Source organism: Danio rerio, chromosome 20 (assembly GCF_049306965.1).
Source record: "Danio rerio strain Tuebingen ecotype United States chromosome 20, GRCz12tu, whole genome shotgun sequence".
In the NCBI taxonomy this organism is placed as follows: Eukaryota; Metazoa; Chordata; class Actinopteri; order Cypriniformes; family Danionidae; genus Danio; species Danio rerio.
Genome location: NC_133195.1, coordinates 55,124,859 through 55,146,476, shown reverse-complemented (window position 1 = coordinate 55,146,476; position 21,618 = coordinate 55,124,859). Strand labels below are relative to the sequence as shown.

Genomic DNA, 21,618 nt, shown 5'->3' with positions numbered 1-21,618 from the left:
TTCCAGTTGTACACGTGTTGCTCTTAACAATTTATGTCTAATAATAATTTTCCATTACCTTTTAAAGAATTTAATGCTGTGCAAAAAGCAATTCCGTTAGGCCTAATTCAACTTATAAAATCACATTTAATGTTTAATGAAAATGTTATTAAAGAACCAGAGCTGATTTTAAATGGAATTAGTCTATTTGACAACAAATGTAATAATAAATATATTCGACAAATTTTTCAAAATAAAAAATATAATGTTCCTAAAGGCAAATTTTACTGGGCATCCTTCCTTGACACAACAGACTGGAAAAAAGCCTGGCTATTACCTCATAAGTACTGCATTTCCAATAAAACAAAAGAGGTTCATTTCAAAATTCTTCATAAAATATACCCAGTAAACGGTACTTTGGCTAAGTATTTGGAGATTGACAGTTTATGCACATTTTGTAAGAGTGAAGACGAAACGCTGATTCACATATTTTTTCAATGTGAAAGTACAAAAAACTTTTGGAAAAACTTATATCTCCATATAGGTAACCACATTGCTTCTTCCAGACCCTTTCATCTTCAGGATGTCGTTTGTTATTATGGAGGTGGGGCTGATATATCAGAGAATTACATTATTGACTTTTTTATTTTGTATGGAAAATATTTTATCCATAAACAAAAATTCTCCTGTTCGCAGCCTTCTTTTTCACATTTTTTAATAGAAATTGGTGTTTTTATTAAATCTCTTAGATTAGTTAATAATAAGAAAAGTGATAGATTTTTAGTTCTTTATGATAAATATTTTGGAAACAGCACGGTTACATAAGTCCTCCTTTCCTCTTGCTGTATTTGTGTTATGTATGTTTAATTTTATTTATTTATTTTTTTTTTCTCCCTTTTGTTTCTTTTTTTATTTAATTTTTAAAGTTTATATTGTTTATCCTGATCTGTTATTGTCATTGTGTTCTTTTGTGTAAATTGTTGAATTTTGTATGTTTGTTATTGAGGTCAATAAAAAAAAAAAAAAACACGTGTTGCTCTTAAAAGCGCGAAAGAGCTTATGTGTGTGTGCAGCACGATCACGCAGTCAGAAGCATGCGGCCGGTCAGCATTCACTCTCATTCGCACACTGAGACGAGCAGAGGAGCGCAGACATCTAAAGTCATCTTAACGTGAACGCTTTAATGGTCAAATAGGTGTCAAAACGCGGTGTTTAGTGATTATTCATATTAACCCTCATTTGTGTAATAAACAAACGAGTTGAGGATCAAAAGACGTGAAAGAGAAACCATTAAAGAGACAGCGAGAAATATTCCTTCTGCCGCCTGTTTTTATCATTATTAAACAAACATAACAAGAAAACCCTCGCTGCTCTTGACTGAAGGACTGCTGTAGCTTAAGTGTTTTTCTTACAGTGAAGATGCTTAAAGCACAGTTTGTTTCATATTTTTGTTCTATTGTATTTATTTCTCTTTCCTTTGCAGGGTGGAAAATAACTGTATGTATACAGTTGAAGTCAGAATTATTAGCCCTCTTGTATATTAGCAAACCTTTTCCTGCCCAATTTCTGTTTCATGGAAAGAATATTTTATTAACTTATTTCTGAACATAATAGTTTTGATATCTCATTTCTAATTACTGATTTCTTTTTGTCTTTGCTATAATGACTGCACATAATATTTTACTAGATATTTTTCAAAATACAAGCATTCAGATTAAAGTGCAGTTCAAAGGCTTAATTAGAGTAATAAGGCAAGTCATTATAACGGTAGTTTATTCTGCAGACAATCAAAAATAATATTGACTTTAAATTGGTTTCAAAATATTTAAACCTTTCTTTACTCAAGCTAAAATAAAACAAATAGAAGAAAAAATATTATAGGAAATACTGTTAAATTTCCTTGCTCTGTTAAACATAATTTGGGAAATATTTATAAAAAAAAAAAAAAATCTCAGGAGCGCTAATAATTTTGACTTTAACTGGCAATGGTTTTGAATAATCGTGATTACAATTATGACCAAAATAATCGTGATTATGATTTTTCCCAAAATCGAGCAGCCCTACTATTATAAATGTATTTTTAAGTACCAAAAAAAAAATTTAAACACATACTTAAAATTCCAACATAATAGTGAAAATAATTAAAATAAATAACTTTAAATAATTATTTAAATTTTGCTCACTCGCGCAATCTGCTTGTCAACGTGTCGTAAAGGCAAAATCAAAACAAAAATGGCAGACAAACGTAAATGCAGTGATTCTTCAGAGGCGAAGAAAAAGATTAGACAGTATGACAAAGCCTACCTAAATTTTAGTTTTATTGAAGGCCAAGACAAGTTAAAACTGATTAATTTATATTTTCTATACATATTATATATTAATATTACACAAACACACACACACACACACACACACACATATATATACACAGTACATATGTGTGTGCGTGCGTGTGTATTTATATGGTGGGGGGCTCCAATGTTTGTATATGTTCATGGGGGGGGGCCTCAAAGAAAAAGGTTGGGAACCACTGGCTTATAACAACATATCAGTGTGCTAAAAGCAATTAAGCAGTGTGTGTTTTCTGTACGTACATGTATCCAGCAGGAGATTGCAGAGCTCCAGCATCAGCTCATGACTCGGGACTAAAGAGTGCAGAATCTGAACAGCAGGAAAAGCAGAATAAATGAATCCTCCAATGAGAAACTCCACATTTATTCTCCAGCTGAATCTTTCATACCCTCAATGTGCTGATGAGCTTTTCCCTTGGAGCGTCGTGTCTCTTCAGGAACTGGTACAGATAAACATGAGCGTTTGGGTTCGATGGAAACTCCTTGTTGTATGCGTAATTCTCCAAAGCCTGCAGAGCGCTCTCCTCCTGCTTATAAAACTCCAACATCTGCACACAAACATGTTAGAAAAGCTTAGTTAAGTGAGGAATAACGGATTGAATTACTGTAAAACATTGCACACCTGAGGAATAATGATCACTCCGCTTGACTGAATCAACTAGTTTCCAATAATTCAACAGATCAGAGTCAATTATTCTGCTTATATAAAACTCCCCACAGCTAAATCCACTGTTCAGATTTAGTATTCGAGATGTTATTTGTCAGGTTTTTGTCCTCAGACTGTTCCTGTGTCTAGCACTAGATTCTTCCACATTTCCCTCCAAAGTCTTCTGTTGTGTTTGATGTGATTTCTGACTGTTGTAGCTGTGAAATAACTCAAATTAGTGTAGTGATATGGAGCTGTAATGCACGCTAAACCTGCCGGAACTACTTTATCTGTGCACAGGGTTCCTGCATATATCAATGTCAAATTTAAGGCTTTTTAAGACCTATATCGAAATATCAAAAACACGCCAGAGAAAATGTAAAATTACAAAATTAGTGGTAAAATAAATGTATTTATATTGAACAGTACTAAAGATAGGTTAGATGCACCAATAAAATATAGAAAAAAACAAACAAACATCTTCATGCTGATTTATACTTTCACCTGGCACCGCATCACACACCTCACGAAATGGACGAGGCTTTACTTGACACGTTCGCTATTGAGATATTTTTTTAAATGACAGGGGGCGGTCAAAAGAAACACAGTAAAATCAGACGAATAAAAAGAGAATCAATAATATCATTGAAGATGTTTTTTTTGGGGGCCTCTTATTTTGTTTTAACAAACCTATCTCTCAGGTTTTTTCAAACTTTTACAAAAACTTTCTTCCTTTCCCACTTCTGTTGCAATTTCAAGCAAAGAATTATTGATCATCTAGTACGTTCTCCCTATGATCACGCTTGGATGGATCATAAAGATGTCGGTGCAGATATACCTGTTTCTCTTCAGAGTGTTTCATATTCAACTCAAATCAAATGAGGCGCCACGTGAACTGTTCACTGGAGTTTTAAAAAATTCTATTAGCTCCGTTAAGGCGTTATTTCACTGACAAATGTCGTGAGCGCATTATTACAAGTCAAGAGTGCATTCAAGTAATTCGAGCGAGCGAATCTCTTTGCTCGTGCACCGATTTCCTCTGTTTGTGAAATTTTCTCACTCTCAAATACGCACTGCTCTCGCACAAATGTTCTTGCGCAAAAATGTGGCGCGCACCCACAGCGAACCTCCACAAACACAGCGATGATGAGTTTAAAAACAGAAAGCTGATTGGCTATTGCATGTTGATCTCATTTGTAGTTGTAATACCGCAAATTACAATTGGACTATTGAAATAAAGAACTACAACACCACATAAACCTAGCAACAACAAAAAAGAAAAACTTAAAAGAGCATTAGATATAGCATTACATGGACATCAGAAAATAAGACCTGTGCCAAAATATTTAAGACCTAGAACAGCGAATTTAAGACTTTTTAAAGCCTTAAATTTCGATTTTTTAATTTTAGACCTTGCGGAAACCCTGTGTGTATTTATCTGAACATAACCAAACACATTTGAATGCTCATCCGCCGATGCTAGTTTGTTTTGTTTTTGTTTATCTGTTGATTTATGTATGGTTAATTCATACGATTACTTAATGTTGTTTTCATTAAGGTATTAACATTATTTCTAGGGATGCACCGAATATTCGGCCACTAAAAGATTATTATCACCGAAACAACGCGGTCGAAACAGTATGTTGTGATGACGCAATCAGAAACCGCGGCCTGTGCTGTGTATGTCTAATGCAGGATATCTGCGATGTGTCTATTTAATCTATTCAGATGATCTGCACTTCATTGCACAGGTGCTAGATTTGCATAAATTGATTCGCTAGAGCTCTTTATCTCTCACATGGTCGCCCACTGAAGCTGAGCAGGGCTGCGCCTGGTCAATACATCAATGGGAGACCACTGCTGGTCTCACTTACACCACTTCCGACAAAAACCTAGCTTTTCCATAGATGTACGAACACTGGAGTGTTTTAAAGCCGTGATTCATCAGCGGATCACTCGTATGTCAGCTCATAGACAAACCAGCTGATCGACATGACTTTAAAATGCTCCAGTGTCTCTGCATCTGTGGTTACACTCAGTGAACAGCGTTGAGTTCGGTGAACTGATGAGCTTCACAGCCAGTCATTTCTGTTGAGCATGTGAACACAATGGCAAGTTAGCCAACTCTCAGAAACTCTGCTTAGACCAGGGGTGTCCAAACTCGGTCCTGGAGGGTGGGTGTCCTGCATATTTTAGTTCCAACCCCAATTAAACACACCTAAGCCAGCTAATCAAGCTCTTTCTAGGTGTACTAGAAACTTCCAGGCAGGCGTGTTAAAGGAAGTTGTAGCTAAACTGTGCGGGAAACCGGCCCTCCAGGACCGAGTTTGGACACCCCTGGCTTAGACCCAAGCCATTCTTGGAATAAAGTTTGAGAACCACTGCTATAGAGATACAGGAGATGTTTTTTTCATTAAAAAAAAAAAAAAAAGGGTAAGTTCTCACATTAACGTAGCTCAGCACAAACGGGTCCCAGATTCCAGGCAGACTGATGATGTCCTTCAGAGTCACTGACGCCTGTCTGAAGTAACTGTGCATCTCATGATTACTGCTCAGCTCCTCTGACACACAAAACATGCACAACAACAAAATCAACTCACTGTACAGCAGGGGTGGCCAACCCTGTTCCTGGAGATCTACCTTCCTGCAGATTTCAGTTGCAACCCTTATCAAACACACCTGCCTGTAATTATCAAGTGGATTTCAGGTCCTAATTAATTGGTTCAGGTGGGTTTGATCAGGGTAGGAGCTAAACTGTACAGGAAGGTAGATCTCCAGGAACAGGATTGAGCACCCCTGCTTTACAGACATTTCATATGACACAACAAAAAGATTAACGGGGACCTATTTTTACAAGATGTAAAATAAGTCTCTGATGTTCCTAGAGTGTGCGTGTGTGAACTTTTAGCTCGAAATACCACACAGATAATGTTTTCTAACTCTCTGGAACTGCCCTTTTTAGGCTTTGATCCAAAGTTTGGCGTTTTGAACTACAGCGTAATTGAAAAGGAAGCTCTAGCCCTGTTACTGGCACTTCAACATTTTGAAGTTTATTTGGGAAACAATCCTCAGTCCATTATCGTGTACATTAGGCTTGGGCGGTATTTCGGTATTATGGTATACCGCGGGATCTAAAAATAGCAACGGTGTCAGTTTCAATACCGTTATACCGTCATAAAATATTAAATATCCTTTATTTAATGCCTACAAAAACGTATGTGTGGTTGCCATCACGGGACAGTGTGGAGGAGAGAGAGAGAGGAAGAGGGAGAGGGAGGGGGAGAGGGAGAGGTGACGTGACGTGTCGCGCTTCAAAGTGTCCTGCAGTTTGGCAGTTTCGACTGAACAGAAGGGAGACGTAGTTAATATGAACGAGAGGTCTGCATTAGAGATGAAGATCTTTGCCCGAACCCGGCGAGACCCGAAAAAATCCAAATCCCTGCATTAAAATCCATCCCTGCAAAGGTGAAACAAATGATGTAGTAGTAAAAAAAGCGAATTATTACGGCGGTCAAGCCAGTCACTAGCTCAGAAAGAGCGCATTCCAGCCGCAGGTATTTCGCGGTCGCTCATACACTGCGTATTACGGTAGAGCCCTAAACCGCAAGCTGACAGATAAAAAGACGAGGCCTCTCGCTACAATGAAACTACAGTCATGGAAAATTAAATGGATGTTCCTGACTGGTAGAAGATGAACAAACAATCCTACCCAAAACTTGCAAAATCAGCCAGATCAGAACTCTGCATCTCGACCTGTAGCAGCAGGAAAGGGTGTTCAGCTGCTGGACCCCGTGAGCGCAGGACTGCGCTAAAGCCAGTGGATTTAAAAATGTTCCTCCACAAACACACGTAGCCTAATCTTGGTGAGTAAAGGGTTTTTCAATTATAAATAAATATTAATTAAACCATATAATCATAATGTAGACAGAGTATACAGGCTAATGGTGGCATTATTCTTTTATTATTCAGCTTCACCGCCGCCTTAATGCCAGATTGTGAAGAGAAGTTGAGAAACAAACCTTGCAGAGCCTTTATCTTAATTTCGTTATTGCCAAAATACCCGTCATCATTTAGAGTTTATTTTAATTTGATTTGTTAAGAAAGATTTTTTTACATTTGTGTGTTGGCCAATTTAAAGGCTAAGTGCATCTACCTAGACCTATAGAGTGCTGAGATGTTACGATGTTACAGAGGACTTACTTTAGCTATTTCTTTGTTCCAAATTTCAAGTGGCCTATAGCCTAGTCTACGTTTGTTACGAATAAATGATGTTAAAACATATAAATGACTCATTCTTTAAAAAATGCATTAGAGCTGTGTGCATGAGCACATTTGAATATTGTCGGGCTGTAAATGGGTTCGGGCTTTATAAAGCTGTCAATCAAAATGTACCTGTCGGACTCGGGACCTATCGGGTATAATTTTTATGGCCCGATTACAGCTCTGCATTCCCGCTGCAGTACCGCGGGAGCCGGCCAGATTTCTTATGGTGTGGGAGTAAATTTCTGAATAAATCGCGGGAGAGATGTGCGACCATAACCCTTTGGTGTTCCTTTCTCGCATGTCCGGTTCTAACCAACGCTTATTACGGTGGGCCCTTACCATCCAAGAGTACAACCTGGACATTCAGCACAAGAGGGGGAGTGAAAATGTTACGGCTGATGCTCTTTCTAGAGTGTAACTGTGGGGTTCATTTCTGACCCAGGTACCTTAAGCAATGCGATAAGGTAAAACAATCTTGATTACAAACCTTGATTTGTATTCTTAGTGGTGGGGGTGTTACATCCCTTGGATGTATTTATTATTATTATTATTGTTTATTTATGTGTTTACTGCCCATTGGGAGTGGTTATGTTGTGTGTTTCTCTTTTACTTTCACTGTGTGTCTCTGCCTGCTCACTAGGTAGAGTTGATTGGGCCCAGGTGGTGCTCATCATTGGAGCGTGCTGCAGTAATGCGCTGCTACAAAAGAGCAGTGTGTCTCAACCCACGGAGAGGTTCACTTCTCCCCTGCTCCAGACTCGTGATTGTTGTGGTATAGATCTGGTGGGTTATAGAAAGGAGTTTCTATAACCCACACACATGACATGATGGAAACTAATGACTGACAGGGGTGAGACACAGGTGAAACTGATGAACATTAACAAATGGCGGGAACATGATGAAAACAAACACACATGGAGAATAAAAGCATGAGTTAATACTTCACACTAGAGGATTTTAAGCCTGATTTGAGCCCGATTTGGAAGTTAACGAGCTCGCCGACAGATCAGGCTGTGATCGGGAAGAAATCTGCGGGTGCACGGTGCTCGCCTCTCTTTATGTGTGAACTAATGAACAACGCATCAACGAGGCTCGCTGACGCGTCGCCGACACCTCGCAGACGGAAATCCAACATTCAGCATGCTGAATATTCCAGAGCAGTCGGCCGACTCAACCCCACGTGTGGTCAGATGTAGTGACGAGTTGCAGCCAATGAGAGAGCAGATCAGCATGAGCTCAACAGAAACATCTGTGATTGGTCAGAATGGGCATCAACGCACTCGCTTAACATATACATTAAAAGTAGAATATATTAATATTATTAATATTAATATTATTATTATATTAATATTGGAAATAGAATTCTGTAACTATTAGAATTACCATACTATTGAGATATTAAAATTAAGCTTTGAATGTCTGGCATCATATTTAATGACACCATTACCCTAAAAATATAATCTTTTTTTGGTAATACAGCCTATAAATATGTAGTTAAGATACTAGAACACGCAAAGGTCTTGGCTTTCATTTTCACTTTCAAACAGGAGCTATTTAACAGCACAGAATATGCTGTTTTGAAAGATATCTGAAGTAAATTGATGTTTTTGCCATCAGAAAGTTTTGTTTATGTTAGCAGGAAGTTGCTAGGCAAAAAATGCACACATATTTAAAGTCACAGCGAAAAGTATCAGACATGCATGCAGTCATTTTGACCAATATGGTAATTTAAGGCAGAAATGCTCAGTTCTTTACTGTTTTGTAATAAAAAAAAAAACAATGTCAGAAAGAAAAACACTGATAGTTAGAAAACGGCAGGGTGTTATAGATATGTTAGTTTTATTTCAAAGAGTTATACAATTACAAAAATTAAAAACTCTCTGTGTATCTATCCACTCGAACCTTGCAGATGAGTGATTAATCCTCTGATAAATCAGCTGATTTGACGATGTTTTTAAATGCTTTCTCCAAAGCTTGAAACGCTGTCAGTGATGTAATCGGCACACAAGCAGCCAATAGTGTTCAGCTTTTTCTGACGACTCCTCCCTAAAAATTTCATTGGCTGTGGTTTGGTAGCTTGAATGAGCTGTTGGGGAATGAGATGTTGTCAGATCATGTAGTGTGTGACCCCCCTCTTGTGGATCATTCACAGAGTGTCGCGTAGTGTGAACACCACAGAGATTAAGACACAAAGTCAAGTCATGTAGTGTGAACGGCACAGCGATCTGCTGATGTTTAAAATCCTGTAGTGTGAACTAGGCTTTAAGATCACATGACGAATACATGGAACACAGCAGACTGAAAACAGAGCAAACATTATCTTTGTGAAAAAACTGAGTTGTGACATCGCTTTCCCCCTCTGATGACACGTACAAAGGCAGAATGTCAATTGAAGTGTTCCTGCAGACTATTTATCAAGTGTGATTATAAAAAACAGAATTAGAGGCTGGCTATATTCACACACTGGTGCCACACAACTGCATTTAAACAGCATATAGAAGACATTTTTCCATAATAGGTCCCCTTTAATATTATAATATTATAATATTATATTTATATAGCAGTATCTTAAAGGGCCATGAAACCCCCTTGTTTCAGCAGGGTGTTTTCACACCTCTACTTTGGAAAAAGTCAGAAAAGTGGGCGTGTCCAGCTCTGTTTAGGGGGGAGTGTCGGAGGAAGAAAAGCGGCTTGGTGTGGGAGTGTCTATTTGGGCGCGCTGAATTTCAGAGTCAAAACACACACACACACAGCGGACAATGTGACTGTGTTTACATGGACATCTGTAGTCGAATTATTTGCCAGATTATTAAATGGTGGACTTTAACTGCAGTTTGGCTCTTTCATTCAGGGAATTCATTCATGTCCCTCCCGACAAACGTGATATTTGATTCGAGGAACTGCTCTAAGCGTGTATTTTTCATGCAATGTTTGATACCGCACGGCGAATGAGAGAAAAAAACTCAGCATTTCCCGGAAAACTTAGATGCACACGGCAGGTAGCGTCAGAAAGCCGCGTGTGTTATTCCTGTCACAAAATCCAACACGAGGTTATAGTTTGGTTTTAACTGTTAGTGCTAACTTGTTTACACTCAATAGTTTGTTGGATACGAATAAAATACGAACTGAATAAACAAAGAGCACTGGTCGCTCACTTACCAAATCTGTAGAGACAGGACAATCACCAGCAACTAGAGCCGCGTCTTTATTAAGAGGAGACTACAAGCGAATCCGGATCTCAGCGTTTGCAGATGAGAACAGCTCTCAGGTAAACAATAATCCTCCTTGGACACGTAAGTTATTGTTGTCGCGCGTCGCGTACACTGTTAATCCACACGTGACTCCAGCTGAGCTCTCACAGAGAGAAAATGAAAACGAAACTTAACGGCAGCAAACTATAAAAGCAACACTTCACGCTTGTTTTGCCAATACAACGTGGCGTCTTTGCTGTCTACATTGTGACAGTAATGAATATTAATGAAGTTGCACAATAGAGCGCGCTGATTGGTTTGAACCAAGCCTTACTCATGCATTAATGCATCACACTGTAAGACGTAATAAGACTCACTCTGGCACAGACGTCCAGTCTGCACGCTGGAATACACGCTATTATGTCATGACCGTGACGCAGCTTCAAAAATTCGTTTCAAACCGGAAGTACAAATTTGCTTGGAATAACGCAAAAACAACCAATTTACACTTTTTAGTGAAATATAGGTGTCCTAATAGTGTTTTTAGCAGTGTGGGACACATATACGACTGTCAACAGCTCAAAACATGTGTTTTGGTGTTTCGTGACCCTTTAAGTTTGAATGCACAACAGGACACTTTATGCTAGATTTTCTAATGTCAGTGTATTAAATGTTACCGTTTTCAGACACAGAGGACTTCTTCTCGTTCCAGATCAAGTAATCCAGTAAGCCGCAGTAGGCTGTGATCAGCGTTTTGCTCAGTGATTGAGATCGGGATACCCTTCCATATCTCCAGCTCTCTGCGATGGAAAGCTGCCGTTTGGCTTCATCCATCTGTCCGTTCAGCAGGAGATGATAGCAGTGCTCCAGACTAATCTACAACAATCACAAGTAAACGAATCACATGCTGATAATGATGCAGACTGGGGCGCTCTGCTATTGGAAATACATGCTAGACACTGAATGCAGAGTAAATATGGAAAGTTTGAGAGGTTTAATAGCACGCACCTTTGAGAAGTTGAGGACCCCGACGTTCTTCAGCTGTTCATATAAAGCGTTGAAATCTTCATTGCTAGTGTTTGGGAGATGATGCAGGATTTCTGTGCCCAATCTCCACAAGATCTGATGGACACAATCAATACACACCATTGAAACACGCTGCGTATGCACAGCAAATTCATCAGAGTTAAATTCTTGGTGTTGAAGCATTTCAGAGTGAAGTGTTGACGTTAAAGAGTTAGATTTTGATAAATGAATATAATAAGAGTTAGAATTGATTTTATTCAGTGCGAAATCAAGGAGTTATCTTTTCAACACTTGGTGGTGTTATTTCCAACATCCGGGAATTCATGCGGCCCCAGTCACTGAAGAATTTTCCAGACGCCATTTTCCATCTGATGTTGAGAACAGCAACTGGTCAGTCAAACTACCTAAATGTTGGTATTTTACTGACTTTCTTTAAGGAAATACAGTTGTAAACATATTGTTAAGTTAATAACTTTAGAATGGAGTGACAATTTTAAACTTCTGCGGTTCATTCATGGTCGTTTGTGTATCTAGCTTAACTGCATTACTATTGACTTCTTTTCAAGAATGTTTTTATATGCTCACGCATACATAGTGCAAAAAAACATCAAATGTACATCTTCAACACATTTCTGTCATGCTTAATGCCATTTTGTGCGTTGTTACCCATCTGTAAAATAAAATCGACACTTCTCCTTTAATTCGAAGCAAACTAGCGAGGGAATCCCCGGAGCAGCCTAACGTTAGCCTACTCTGTCCGGATGCTAACGGCAACACAGGACGGTTTCCATAAGCTCTGGAGAGTTTCTGAAACATATCTGGTGAGTAAATGAACATATGTACTTGTATATTACTTGTAAAAGGCTTCCTGACTAAAACATATGATTGTTTGTTATTTGTGTACGTTAATTTGGTTATTTTAAACACTGCGGCCCTTTTAAACGGGTTCATTCGTGGTCGTCCATATACCGTTAGTCCATAGACTCGCGTGATAACGTACGCTTGAATTATATTAAGTGTTGACAACCATTAACCGTTGGAATGTTAACATTAATGTCTTTAAATGACCGCGTTTGCACTTTCTCAGACATTTAACGTTACAGAAGTCTCCGGAAAGTTGCGGGACTAATGTTAACGTTATCCAGAAAAATGCAGAGACTCCCAGATGCCCAAGTAGATGCCCGCAAATGAATGATAATCTCCCGGAAATCGCGCGTCTCCCGCCCGGTCATTAAACACTTTGCACACCCCTCTCCACCGCATCCCTCCCAGCTCTTCAGGTACTTCGCGCGTAAGTCACCCCCACCGCTCTTTAGGTACTTCGCGCGCAACTCATCCCATTGCTCTTCAGGTACTCATCTCTTCCGCCACCTCCCGCAAATCAACTCTGTATCCCCCGAAAATGACTTTTCCCAACTCGGGATGTCTGACGTTAGTAAGCAGTGTTGGAAAGGTTACTTTGAAAATGTAATAGATTACAGATTACAAATTACCCTATTTAAAATGTAATAAGTTACTGTAATTTTCGATTACTTTATAAAAGTAAAGTAACTAAATACATTTGATTACTTTTTGATTACTTTTAAGTTTTTAATAAACATTTTCAACTAAATAATTTTCAAGCATTTATACAGAGCAGGTGTGAGCTTACAGTAGCTCTGTTTACTGTTAAAATCTCAAAAGCTTTCATCACTTAAATAAAATTAATTTAATTTATTTAAATTTAAAGTAGAGCCACCACAAAACCAGACCTTATCACAAAAACATGTTTACTGTTGTTACAAAATCACAATGTTAGTTAGTTGTGCAGGTGATTCATGTGTCATTTGCAATAAAAAAAAATACATCTAATTTTTGCTAATTTTTTAAATCGAAGCCACTTAAATCCAAATCAATCACATCTTAGTGATCAATAAAACTGCCAATGAAACATATGAGGCAGAACTGTTCATTTCAATTATTTACTGTAAATAATATGCTGTACCAAACAGGAAAACATTATAGTACATAACAGCAAAAACAAAAAAATCCAATAAAACCAGGTGTTACACATTTTAAACAGTATTGATCCGTGATCGTTAAATGTAGCTTGTGTGGACACTACTGCACTAATAACATAGCTTCACGACTGTGAAAAGGTATTTGATTTTTTTAGCAAAGCTACCGTCACGCTACTGAGAAATGTAGTTCAGCTAGCTACACTGTTAATGTTATAACCTCACTTTGGCCAGAGGAGTCTGCTGGTGCCCTGAAATTCACAAATCGATAACTTTGTGAGTCATAATATATCATGGGAAATGAAAGAGTCTGTTTTTATTTCTGTACACTCAAGATAACGACAAAAAAACGGCTGTTTTATAAAACAGCGAAAGGCTTCCATAGCTGCAGATACTTCCTCATGCTTTTCAATGGCAAAGAGGATTAGATGCGGTGCGCCCATGACCATTAATTTGATTTAACAGTAGGGGGGACAATAAATATAACATTTCTTATGATTAATTTTTTAAAGATTTTTTGAAGGGGACACAAATAATACAGCTGAATTGTACTTCTAAAGATATGTCCCCACAGTTAAAAATGGTTTTATTGTTTATATTACAGCATGGAGACTACATTATAGTTATTTTCAAAGTTTTTCTCAGGTTCAATGACAGCAAATTTTTCTTGAAAACTATTTATTGCATTGTTTGTTGTGTTTACAGTCATCAGACTGACTCCTGAAGCCGAATAAATGCAGGAAAAGATGTTTTCCAAACTCATATAAACTAACTAGTTTACATTACACTTGTTAAATTGAGAGATCATATTGTAAATCGGTGAGCCTGTGAGGTTCATCTGCTAAACAGCCACAACTCAGAAAACATAAAAAAGAATTTGTTCACCCCTAAAGGAATTGTCATTATCCCTTCAGTAAAGCACAACACCCTTACCTGACACTGTACATCTGACTGAACCTGCTCTGCCTGTTCCTCAATCATTTCTTTCTCCTTTGCCTGTGATTGATAATGTGACATTAGTATTTTCATAAGCACTCATTCTGAAAGCCAAATTGCTTAATATGTGAACTTTTTGTACTTGGAGTTTAGCTGCACTGAAAAATAATCTTATGTCCATTTTCCTTTTCTGTCATTTTATCGTTGAGGTAAAGTTGGTTTCATATTCGCAAATTCAGTCTCTCATTAATAATATAACTTCAGAAGAGTACTCATTAGAAATTCTATATAGTAAAATTATATTAGCTGTCAACAACCAAAGTACAGCATTGTTCACATTCAGTTAATAGTGCTAATATTATATTGTTTACCTAAAGGTTCTATAAAGATGTTGCAATTGATACAAAATACAGCAGCCAGAGTTTTAATGAAATTGAAGACACGAGTACATATCACAGCAGCATTAATAGAATAAATTTTAAGATTATTTTATTAGTTTATAAGGCACTACACAACATGACACCTTCTTACTTTACTGACTGATTACCAAAATATAATCCAAACCGTTTGCTACGCTCTTCTAGCGCTCGACTTTTAGAACTTCACTCTGTAAATCTGATGCGATCTGGCGGCACTTCTTTTAGTCACTATGCTGCAAAATCTTGGAATTGTTTCCCAAATTTAGTAAAAGAATCCCCAGGAATTGATGTTTTTAAAAAGCTTGTTAAGACGCACCTTTTTAAAATTGCGTATGAAAATAACAGTTTGTGAAGTTTATGCAATTTATGTACATTGTGTAGATTTATGTACATATGCATGTACGGTGTGTGTGCATGTATGTAAAGAATATTGCGTGTGATTGTGTAGATGTATGCATATATGCGTGTACATGTATGCTTTTATCTGAGTATATATTTTACTTTATTTGTCTATATATTTTTTTATTTGGTTTATTTTACAATGCCTGTTTGTTGTTTGTGAAGTGCTTTGAGTTCCATGTATGTAGGAAAAGTGCTAAACAAATAAAATGTATTATTATTATTATTATTAATGTTGTTTTGAAGTCATACTTGCATGAGATTTCAGTTTGAATATTCAAAGTACCATGGTAAATGAATGTGCGAATATAAAACCAACTTTACCTTAATCATTTTATCTAGTCCACGACACTGCAATGCAAGTTTATTTATACTGTAGCACATTTTATACACAATGCTAATTCAAAGTGCTTTACATAAAGAATGAAAAACTATCATAAAAATCATCACAACAATAAAAACAAGGACATTTTGTATTTTAAATTACTTTAGTCACTTAATAACAGAACTGAAATTGAATATACAAAAAATAAAGTGGGGCTAGTTTGGACGTAGCACAGTGCTCATTTAACAAATCCACAGCTAAACAATATGCTAACTGTGTTCGTTAATGTAAAGTTAACATTATGCCAAGTCGTCACAAATGAAACAATGCATGTGAAACGGCTTTGGTGTATTATTTTGCAGTGCACTAACGTATGCAACAAGCTAACGTAAACAAGCATACGTTAACTACATAAGCAACTAATTTATAAATGATTCTGCATTAACTACATTGAAGAATCGATTTATTTAATGTGATTTATACACCATACTTACTCAAACTCAACATTGACCCGTTGCCACACACCTAACTTCTGTTTCTGTCTGTCTGTGTGCAAATGTGACAGGTTGCGAGAGGAGTATGTAAAACGCCGGCAGTGGATCAAACCACTATGAGTAAGCGGGGGTGAACTCTTTCTAAATGCATTTTAAATAATAAATGTGTGTTTTTTTCCTACTAAGACAATTATTTTAGGTATACACAGATATATTTTTCACAATAGAGAGTGAGTTTTTATATATATTTATATATGTTATTTGGTGAGGAGGACAATGAACATGTTCCCCCCGGGATTTACGCCCGTGGTTGCGCCGCAAATCAAAAGCATCAGAGCTTGAATAAATGGCCTTAGCAGAAGCTATCGTGCATGTCAAAAACAGGTAAAGCAATAGATTAATATTATGCAACATATCACAGAGTTTTAAAGAAAAATATTAGATGTAACCCCATTTGTAATCTTTAACATTTTCAAAAGTAACTGTAATTTAATTACATATTTTTCTTAGTAACTGTAACTAATTACTGTTACTTTTATTTTGTAATTAAATTACTTAACGGCGTTACATGTGTAAGAATTGAAATATTACAAATATTTTTGATGTCTTTGACAATTCAAAACATGAGCTGAAGACAGGGCCAATAGACTCCACAACCCACCAGGGGGGAATGCGTGAAAAACCATTTCCTGCTGCATTTGCATCTGACTATGCTGAGACTCAGCTTCATCCCCCCAACTCACGCATATGGTCATTTCAATGTTTGAATGTTTTAGATTAACCAAACTGACTTTAACTATCATGTTTGATATCATTTGAAATGTCTCAGTGCGATTGGTACAATGGTCTCATTCTCTCAGAAATAGACATAATCAACACAATAAATATATAACTTCAGGCATCTTTTGAACCACTGTGAAGGGTGTGACTTTTTACACACACCCCCTTCCTTAAGGGAATTCTTGGATTATTTAAGGCAAGGTTTGAGAAAAACTCAGCGCGATTCTGCCTAACCAGATCAGCCCATAACATGGCTTGTTCCATGTTATGTATATTTCAAAGTCAGGAATGCATCTTTTTCATCTTGGATTTATCTTTGATAATTTGATGTTTTGTATTGATCATTTATGAATTGACTGATTGAATTGGCATAATACATTTACCTGACTAATAAATTGTAATGTTTGACCATATTTTGCTCACTCTGTAATTATTAATTCTAGTAGATTACGCTGTATCCTTGTTTCCGCACGTCTTGCGTCAGGTCAGTAGACGGACTAGAATCCAGTTGAGATGGAGCATTGGGCACACTAATTGTGTTTTAGGGATCCGGCTGACTCTTGATATTGATTCATGTGTACTTAGGTGGAAAGGGCGATAACTTCCGTCTTGGTCAACAAGGTGTTGCACGACTAACCTAGATTGGGTACCCGACCTTTGTTTGAAGGTAATATTATTCTAAATTAAGTTCATATGGGAAACCATGGGCTTGGTGAAAACCAAAGTTACTATAGAGTCCAGTAGTCGGGTACATTTATAATAATGCCCTAACCTCTAATTAGAAATGATGATTGTCTTAACTCAAAGGTGTACACCTAAGCGGGACTAACCAAAAGTATTTTAGAACGAGCGCGCTGGTAGCGGCCATCTAAAGTATTAGTCAATTTACCTCTGTTTAATATTCAAGACTGACTGGAGTGTGACCGTGAGGGACGCCTTCGGCCGAGGCGATTTCTCTGAGCGACATGAGCACCCGAATGAACAGATGTAATAGTTACTAGTGAAGACTAACGGTTTAAACATTTATCTAAATTACATATTGATATAATCTTCTTAATGTTTTATAATTGGAGTCAGATAAAACGAGGATAAATATATTAATATTCTAAACCATCTCATACTAAAATTGGAGTCAGATATGAGTTAAATTTAATATAAATCAACATTGTGCACTGGAAAGACCGAACATGCAGTGAACCTTCATCCACCATTGGATACCGTCATTGGACCAACTGGCTGGACCTTACACATGTAACTAGTTACTCCCCAACACTGTTAGTAAGTTAGGCTATTTCTGTAGTCAGGAACATCTTAGTCAAGCTTTTTCTCCCGCATGATATTGTGCTTAAAACTATAGGGTAAACTTAGCATGTACTGTACACAACATTTCCGTTTTATTAAAGACAATTTAGTGCGTTGTAAACAGCCACCTGTCTGTAAAATTAATCAACTGATTCATATTTGATACAGGTTTGATTTGTAGATTTATTATCAATAATCAACATCTGAATCAAAAGATATCTAAAAAAGTGTGAGGCATACTTTGTGATGTTCATCTCTCTTTTTTTATCTGAAGGTTATGCATATGTGTTAGATACTAATGTGTTGTTAACAGCCACAGTTCTCTATACAATAACACAAGACCCTGTGACGGTGGCTGATTAGAGACGGATGGTGTATTTCCAGAGTTGGTGAAATGACCAAGCACACCTTCTTGGTCATATGTGGTGATAATAATGAAGGTATGTTTGATAAAGTTCTGTATTTGTTTCACAATAAGCTGAGAGGGTATTAGAGCATTAGAGAATAACAAATGACATGAAGGTGATAAGTTTTGTATTGTGGGTGAACTGTTACTTAAATAATGTTTTGCTCTTTACTTTGCACTTTTCCTCGTCTGCTTATCCTAATATTTTAGATTCTATTTGGACTTGAAACATCTGCTAGACTCCAGGAAAGGTGGCGTCAATACTGGACCTGAAAGGGCCTAACAAGTTGAATCTGGTAAAGAAACATGCACGCACACACACACGCTTACAGAAAACTGTAGGTTTATGAATATTTTTTATGCTGTGGCCAATATTTTGGGGAAGTCAGCATCACTAAATGATATAAAAGATTTTAAGCTCCTCTAAATTTTGCTCCAATGTTGTGTTAAATTCAGGATTCTGGACAGACAGCTGCCTGTTTTCCAGTTCTAGTCATTGTGGTTAACCTAATTGTTTTTGGAGATTCAACAGTGATGTATGTGTTTTTTCTACTTTTCCATATCCTGTCACCTCAACCAGCTGGGAGAGTCAAGTTGTGGATCATCATGAAGATTTTCAAAAGGTGAGTTTAGATTTCTTGAATGTTTTATTTACTTTAAATGTTCTTTTAAATATATCATAGAATTTGATTGCAATTTGTTTTCAAACATTTTTCTTAGTCATGCTGGAGTCTTGAAGAGTTCTTAGATGCGCATCGCCCTATATCCGTGCGTCAGGAACCACCAGACGAGCGATCAGCAGCTGCTACATCGTCATGGATAAAAAGGTCATCCTGTGGCTGGGAAGCACTTCATTCACAGGACATGCTTGATGAGATTTCCTAGCTCCAGTTTGTTTTCACACAAGTTTACAGCATTTGTACCTTCATTTAAACTGCTGTGTTCGATATGGAGGACCAAGGAAACACCAGAAGTGAAAGATTTGCACGCCAAGTTGTTTAAAATGTAATTTCAGAAGAAAACTATGAGTTCAGAAGAAAACTATGAGTGACGTTATATTGAACTTTCAAATTGCTCTGATGAAACATCAAGTTTGGACCAAAGGACTGAAACAGCCTTTTTGAGCACTGGTCATACATATTTTGTTGATACTGTCTGTACTAATAAAACATTTAAAGCATATTTGATATTGTTGCATTTTAAAAACTGAATGAATTGTTGAAGTGGTGAATGTTTTCAAATAAAATGTTTTTTCTTTTGTAATTTACAGTCTATTTGACCTTTTTACCATATTTACACTCAAGAGAGTTGAATAAAATAACAATATATTACACCAGACGGTGTTAAATATAGTTACATTTTTTAACTCTTCCCAGAGTTAAAATTAACCCTTACTTCGGTGTCAATATGCCAACCCTTTTGAAAGTGTTGATTTAACTCTGTTTTGAGTGGACCCCATGAGACACTTTCAAAGTGTTGAAATTAACACCCATAGAGTTGTTTTGGGTCCCCGTATTTTGCTGTGTGGGGGAGATTTAATCAAACTAATCCATCAATCATTCTGCTTATTTAACATTCTATCCATCTATTTATCAATCCATCATTCCATCTATCAATCTATCATTTCACCCATTCATCCATCAATTCACAAATCCATCATTCAATCCATCCTAGTCCTCCATCTACTATTTCATCTATCATCTATCCATCCATCCATCCATCCAATCCACAAATCCATCCATCTTCCATTTCATCCATCCATTCATCCACCCTTAAATCTATAATTTAATCAATACACCCATTTATCCATCCATCATTCCTTCCATCCGTTTTATTCATCCACCATTTCATTTAGTCATCCATCCTCCATTTCATCTATCCATGCATCCTCCATTTCATCCATCCATCTATTTACAATTTCATCTAGTCATCCTTCCTCCATTTCATCCATCCATCCATGTATCATTTCATCCATCATCCAGCCATCTTTCATTTTATCCATCCATCCATCTACCAATTCATTTAGTCATCCATCCTCCATTTCATCCATTTGTGAACCATTTCATCCATCATCCATCCACCCATCCATTTTTCAACTATCCATCCGTCCATTCATCATTTAATCCATCTTTCATTTCAACTATCAATCCATCCATCAATCCATCCATCTATTTATCAAGTCCATTTCATTCATGCATCCTTCTACCATTTCATCTATCATCCATCCATCCAATCCATCAATCCACAAATCCATCATTCATTTCATCCATCCATCAATCAATCCACAAATCCATCATTCAATCAATACATCTATTCATCCATAAATCAATCCTTCCATTCATCCGTATTTTATTTCATCCATCCATCAACCAATTACATTAGTCATCCATCCTCCATTTCATCCATTTGTGTACCATTTCATCCATCATTCATCCACCCATCCATTTTTCAACTATCCATCCATCCATTCAATCCATCTTTCATGTCAACTATCCATTCATCCATCAATTTATCAATAGTCCATTTCATTCATCCATCCTTCTACCATTTCATCCATCATCCATCCATCCACAAATCCATCATTCATTTCATCCATCCATCATTCAATCAATACATCTATTCATCCAAAAATCAATCATTCTATCCATCCGTATTTTATTTCATCCATTCATCTACCAATTATTTTAGTCATCCATCCTCCATTTCATCCATCATCCATCCAACCATCCATTTTTCAACTATCCATCCGTCCATTCATCATTCAATCCATTCATTCATCTTTTATTTCAACTATTCATTCATCCATTAATCCATCCATCTATTTATCAATAGTCCATTTCATTCATCCATCCTTCTACCATTTCATTCATCATCCATCAATCCACAAATCCATCATTCTATCTATTTATCTATGCATCCATATTCCATTTTATTCATCCATCCATCTACCATTTCATCTATCCATGCATCTTCCATCCACCATTTCATTCATCATCCATCCACCCACCCACCCATCTTTCACTTCATCCCTCTATCCACAAATCCATCATTCAATCAAACACATCTATTCATTCACCATTGCTTCCATCCATCCATATTTCATT

The 21,618-nt window shown here is 37.0% G+C and overlaps 1 protein-coding gene and 1 long non-coding RNA gene across 12 annotated transcripts in view; one reads left to right on the top strand and one right to left on the bottom strand.

Annotated features, from left to right (window-relative positions):
- The window catches only part of LOC141379470 (uncharacterized), a 40,296-nt gene extending 20,519 nt beyond the window's left edge, over positions 1–19,777 (top strand). Inside the window, exons 1-9 of one of the 5 annotated variants that reach the window (XR_012396218.1) lie at positions 6,325–6,839; positions 7,587–7,703; positions 7,880–8,497; positions 12,165–12,277; positions 16,098–16,146; positions 18,422–18,548; positions 18,725–18,810; positions 19,095–19,137; positions 19,235–19,777. This is a non-coding gene — a long non-coding RNA (uncharacterized lncRNA). Of the gene's footprint in view, positions 1–6,324; positions 6,840–7,586; positions 7,704–7,879; positions 8,498–11,783; positions 11,847–12,164; positions 12,278–16,097; positions 16,147–17,025; positions 18,549–18,724; positions 18,811–19,094; positions 19,138–19,234 lie in introns of those variants that run through there. The other 4 variants (XR_012396220.1, XR_012396221.1, XR_012396219.1 and 1 more) reach the window with 4 other exon arrangements.
- Positions 1–21,618, bottom strand: part of taf1a (TATA box binding protein (TBP)-associated factor, RNA polymerase I, A) — a 60,873-nt gene that overhangs the window by 12,259 nt on the left and 26,996 nt on the right. For 3 of the 7 annotated variants that reach the window (XM_073932961.1, XM_073932960.1, XM_073932962.1), the window contains 6 exons: positions 14,387–14,449; positions 11,439–11,552; positions 11,108–11,306; positions 5,422–5,537; positions 2,720–2,878; positions 2,574–2,640 (listed from right to left, as the gene is read on the bottom strand). In XM_073932961.1, coding sequence (XP_073789062.1) covers positions 2,574–2,640; positions 2,720–2,878; positions 5,422–5,537; positions 11,108–11,306; positions 11,439–11,552; positions 14,387–14,449 — 718 coding nt within the window. 7 annotated transcript variants of the gene reach the window in all.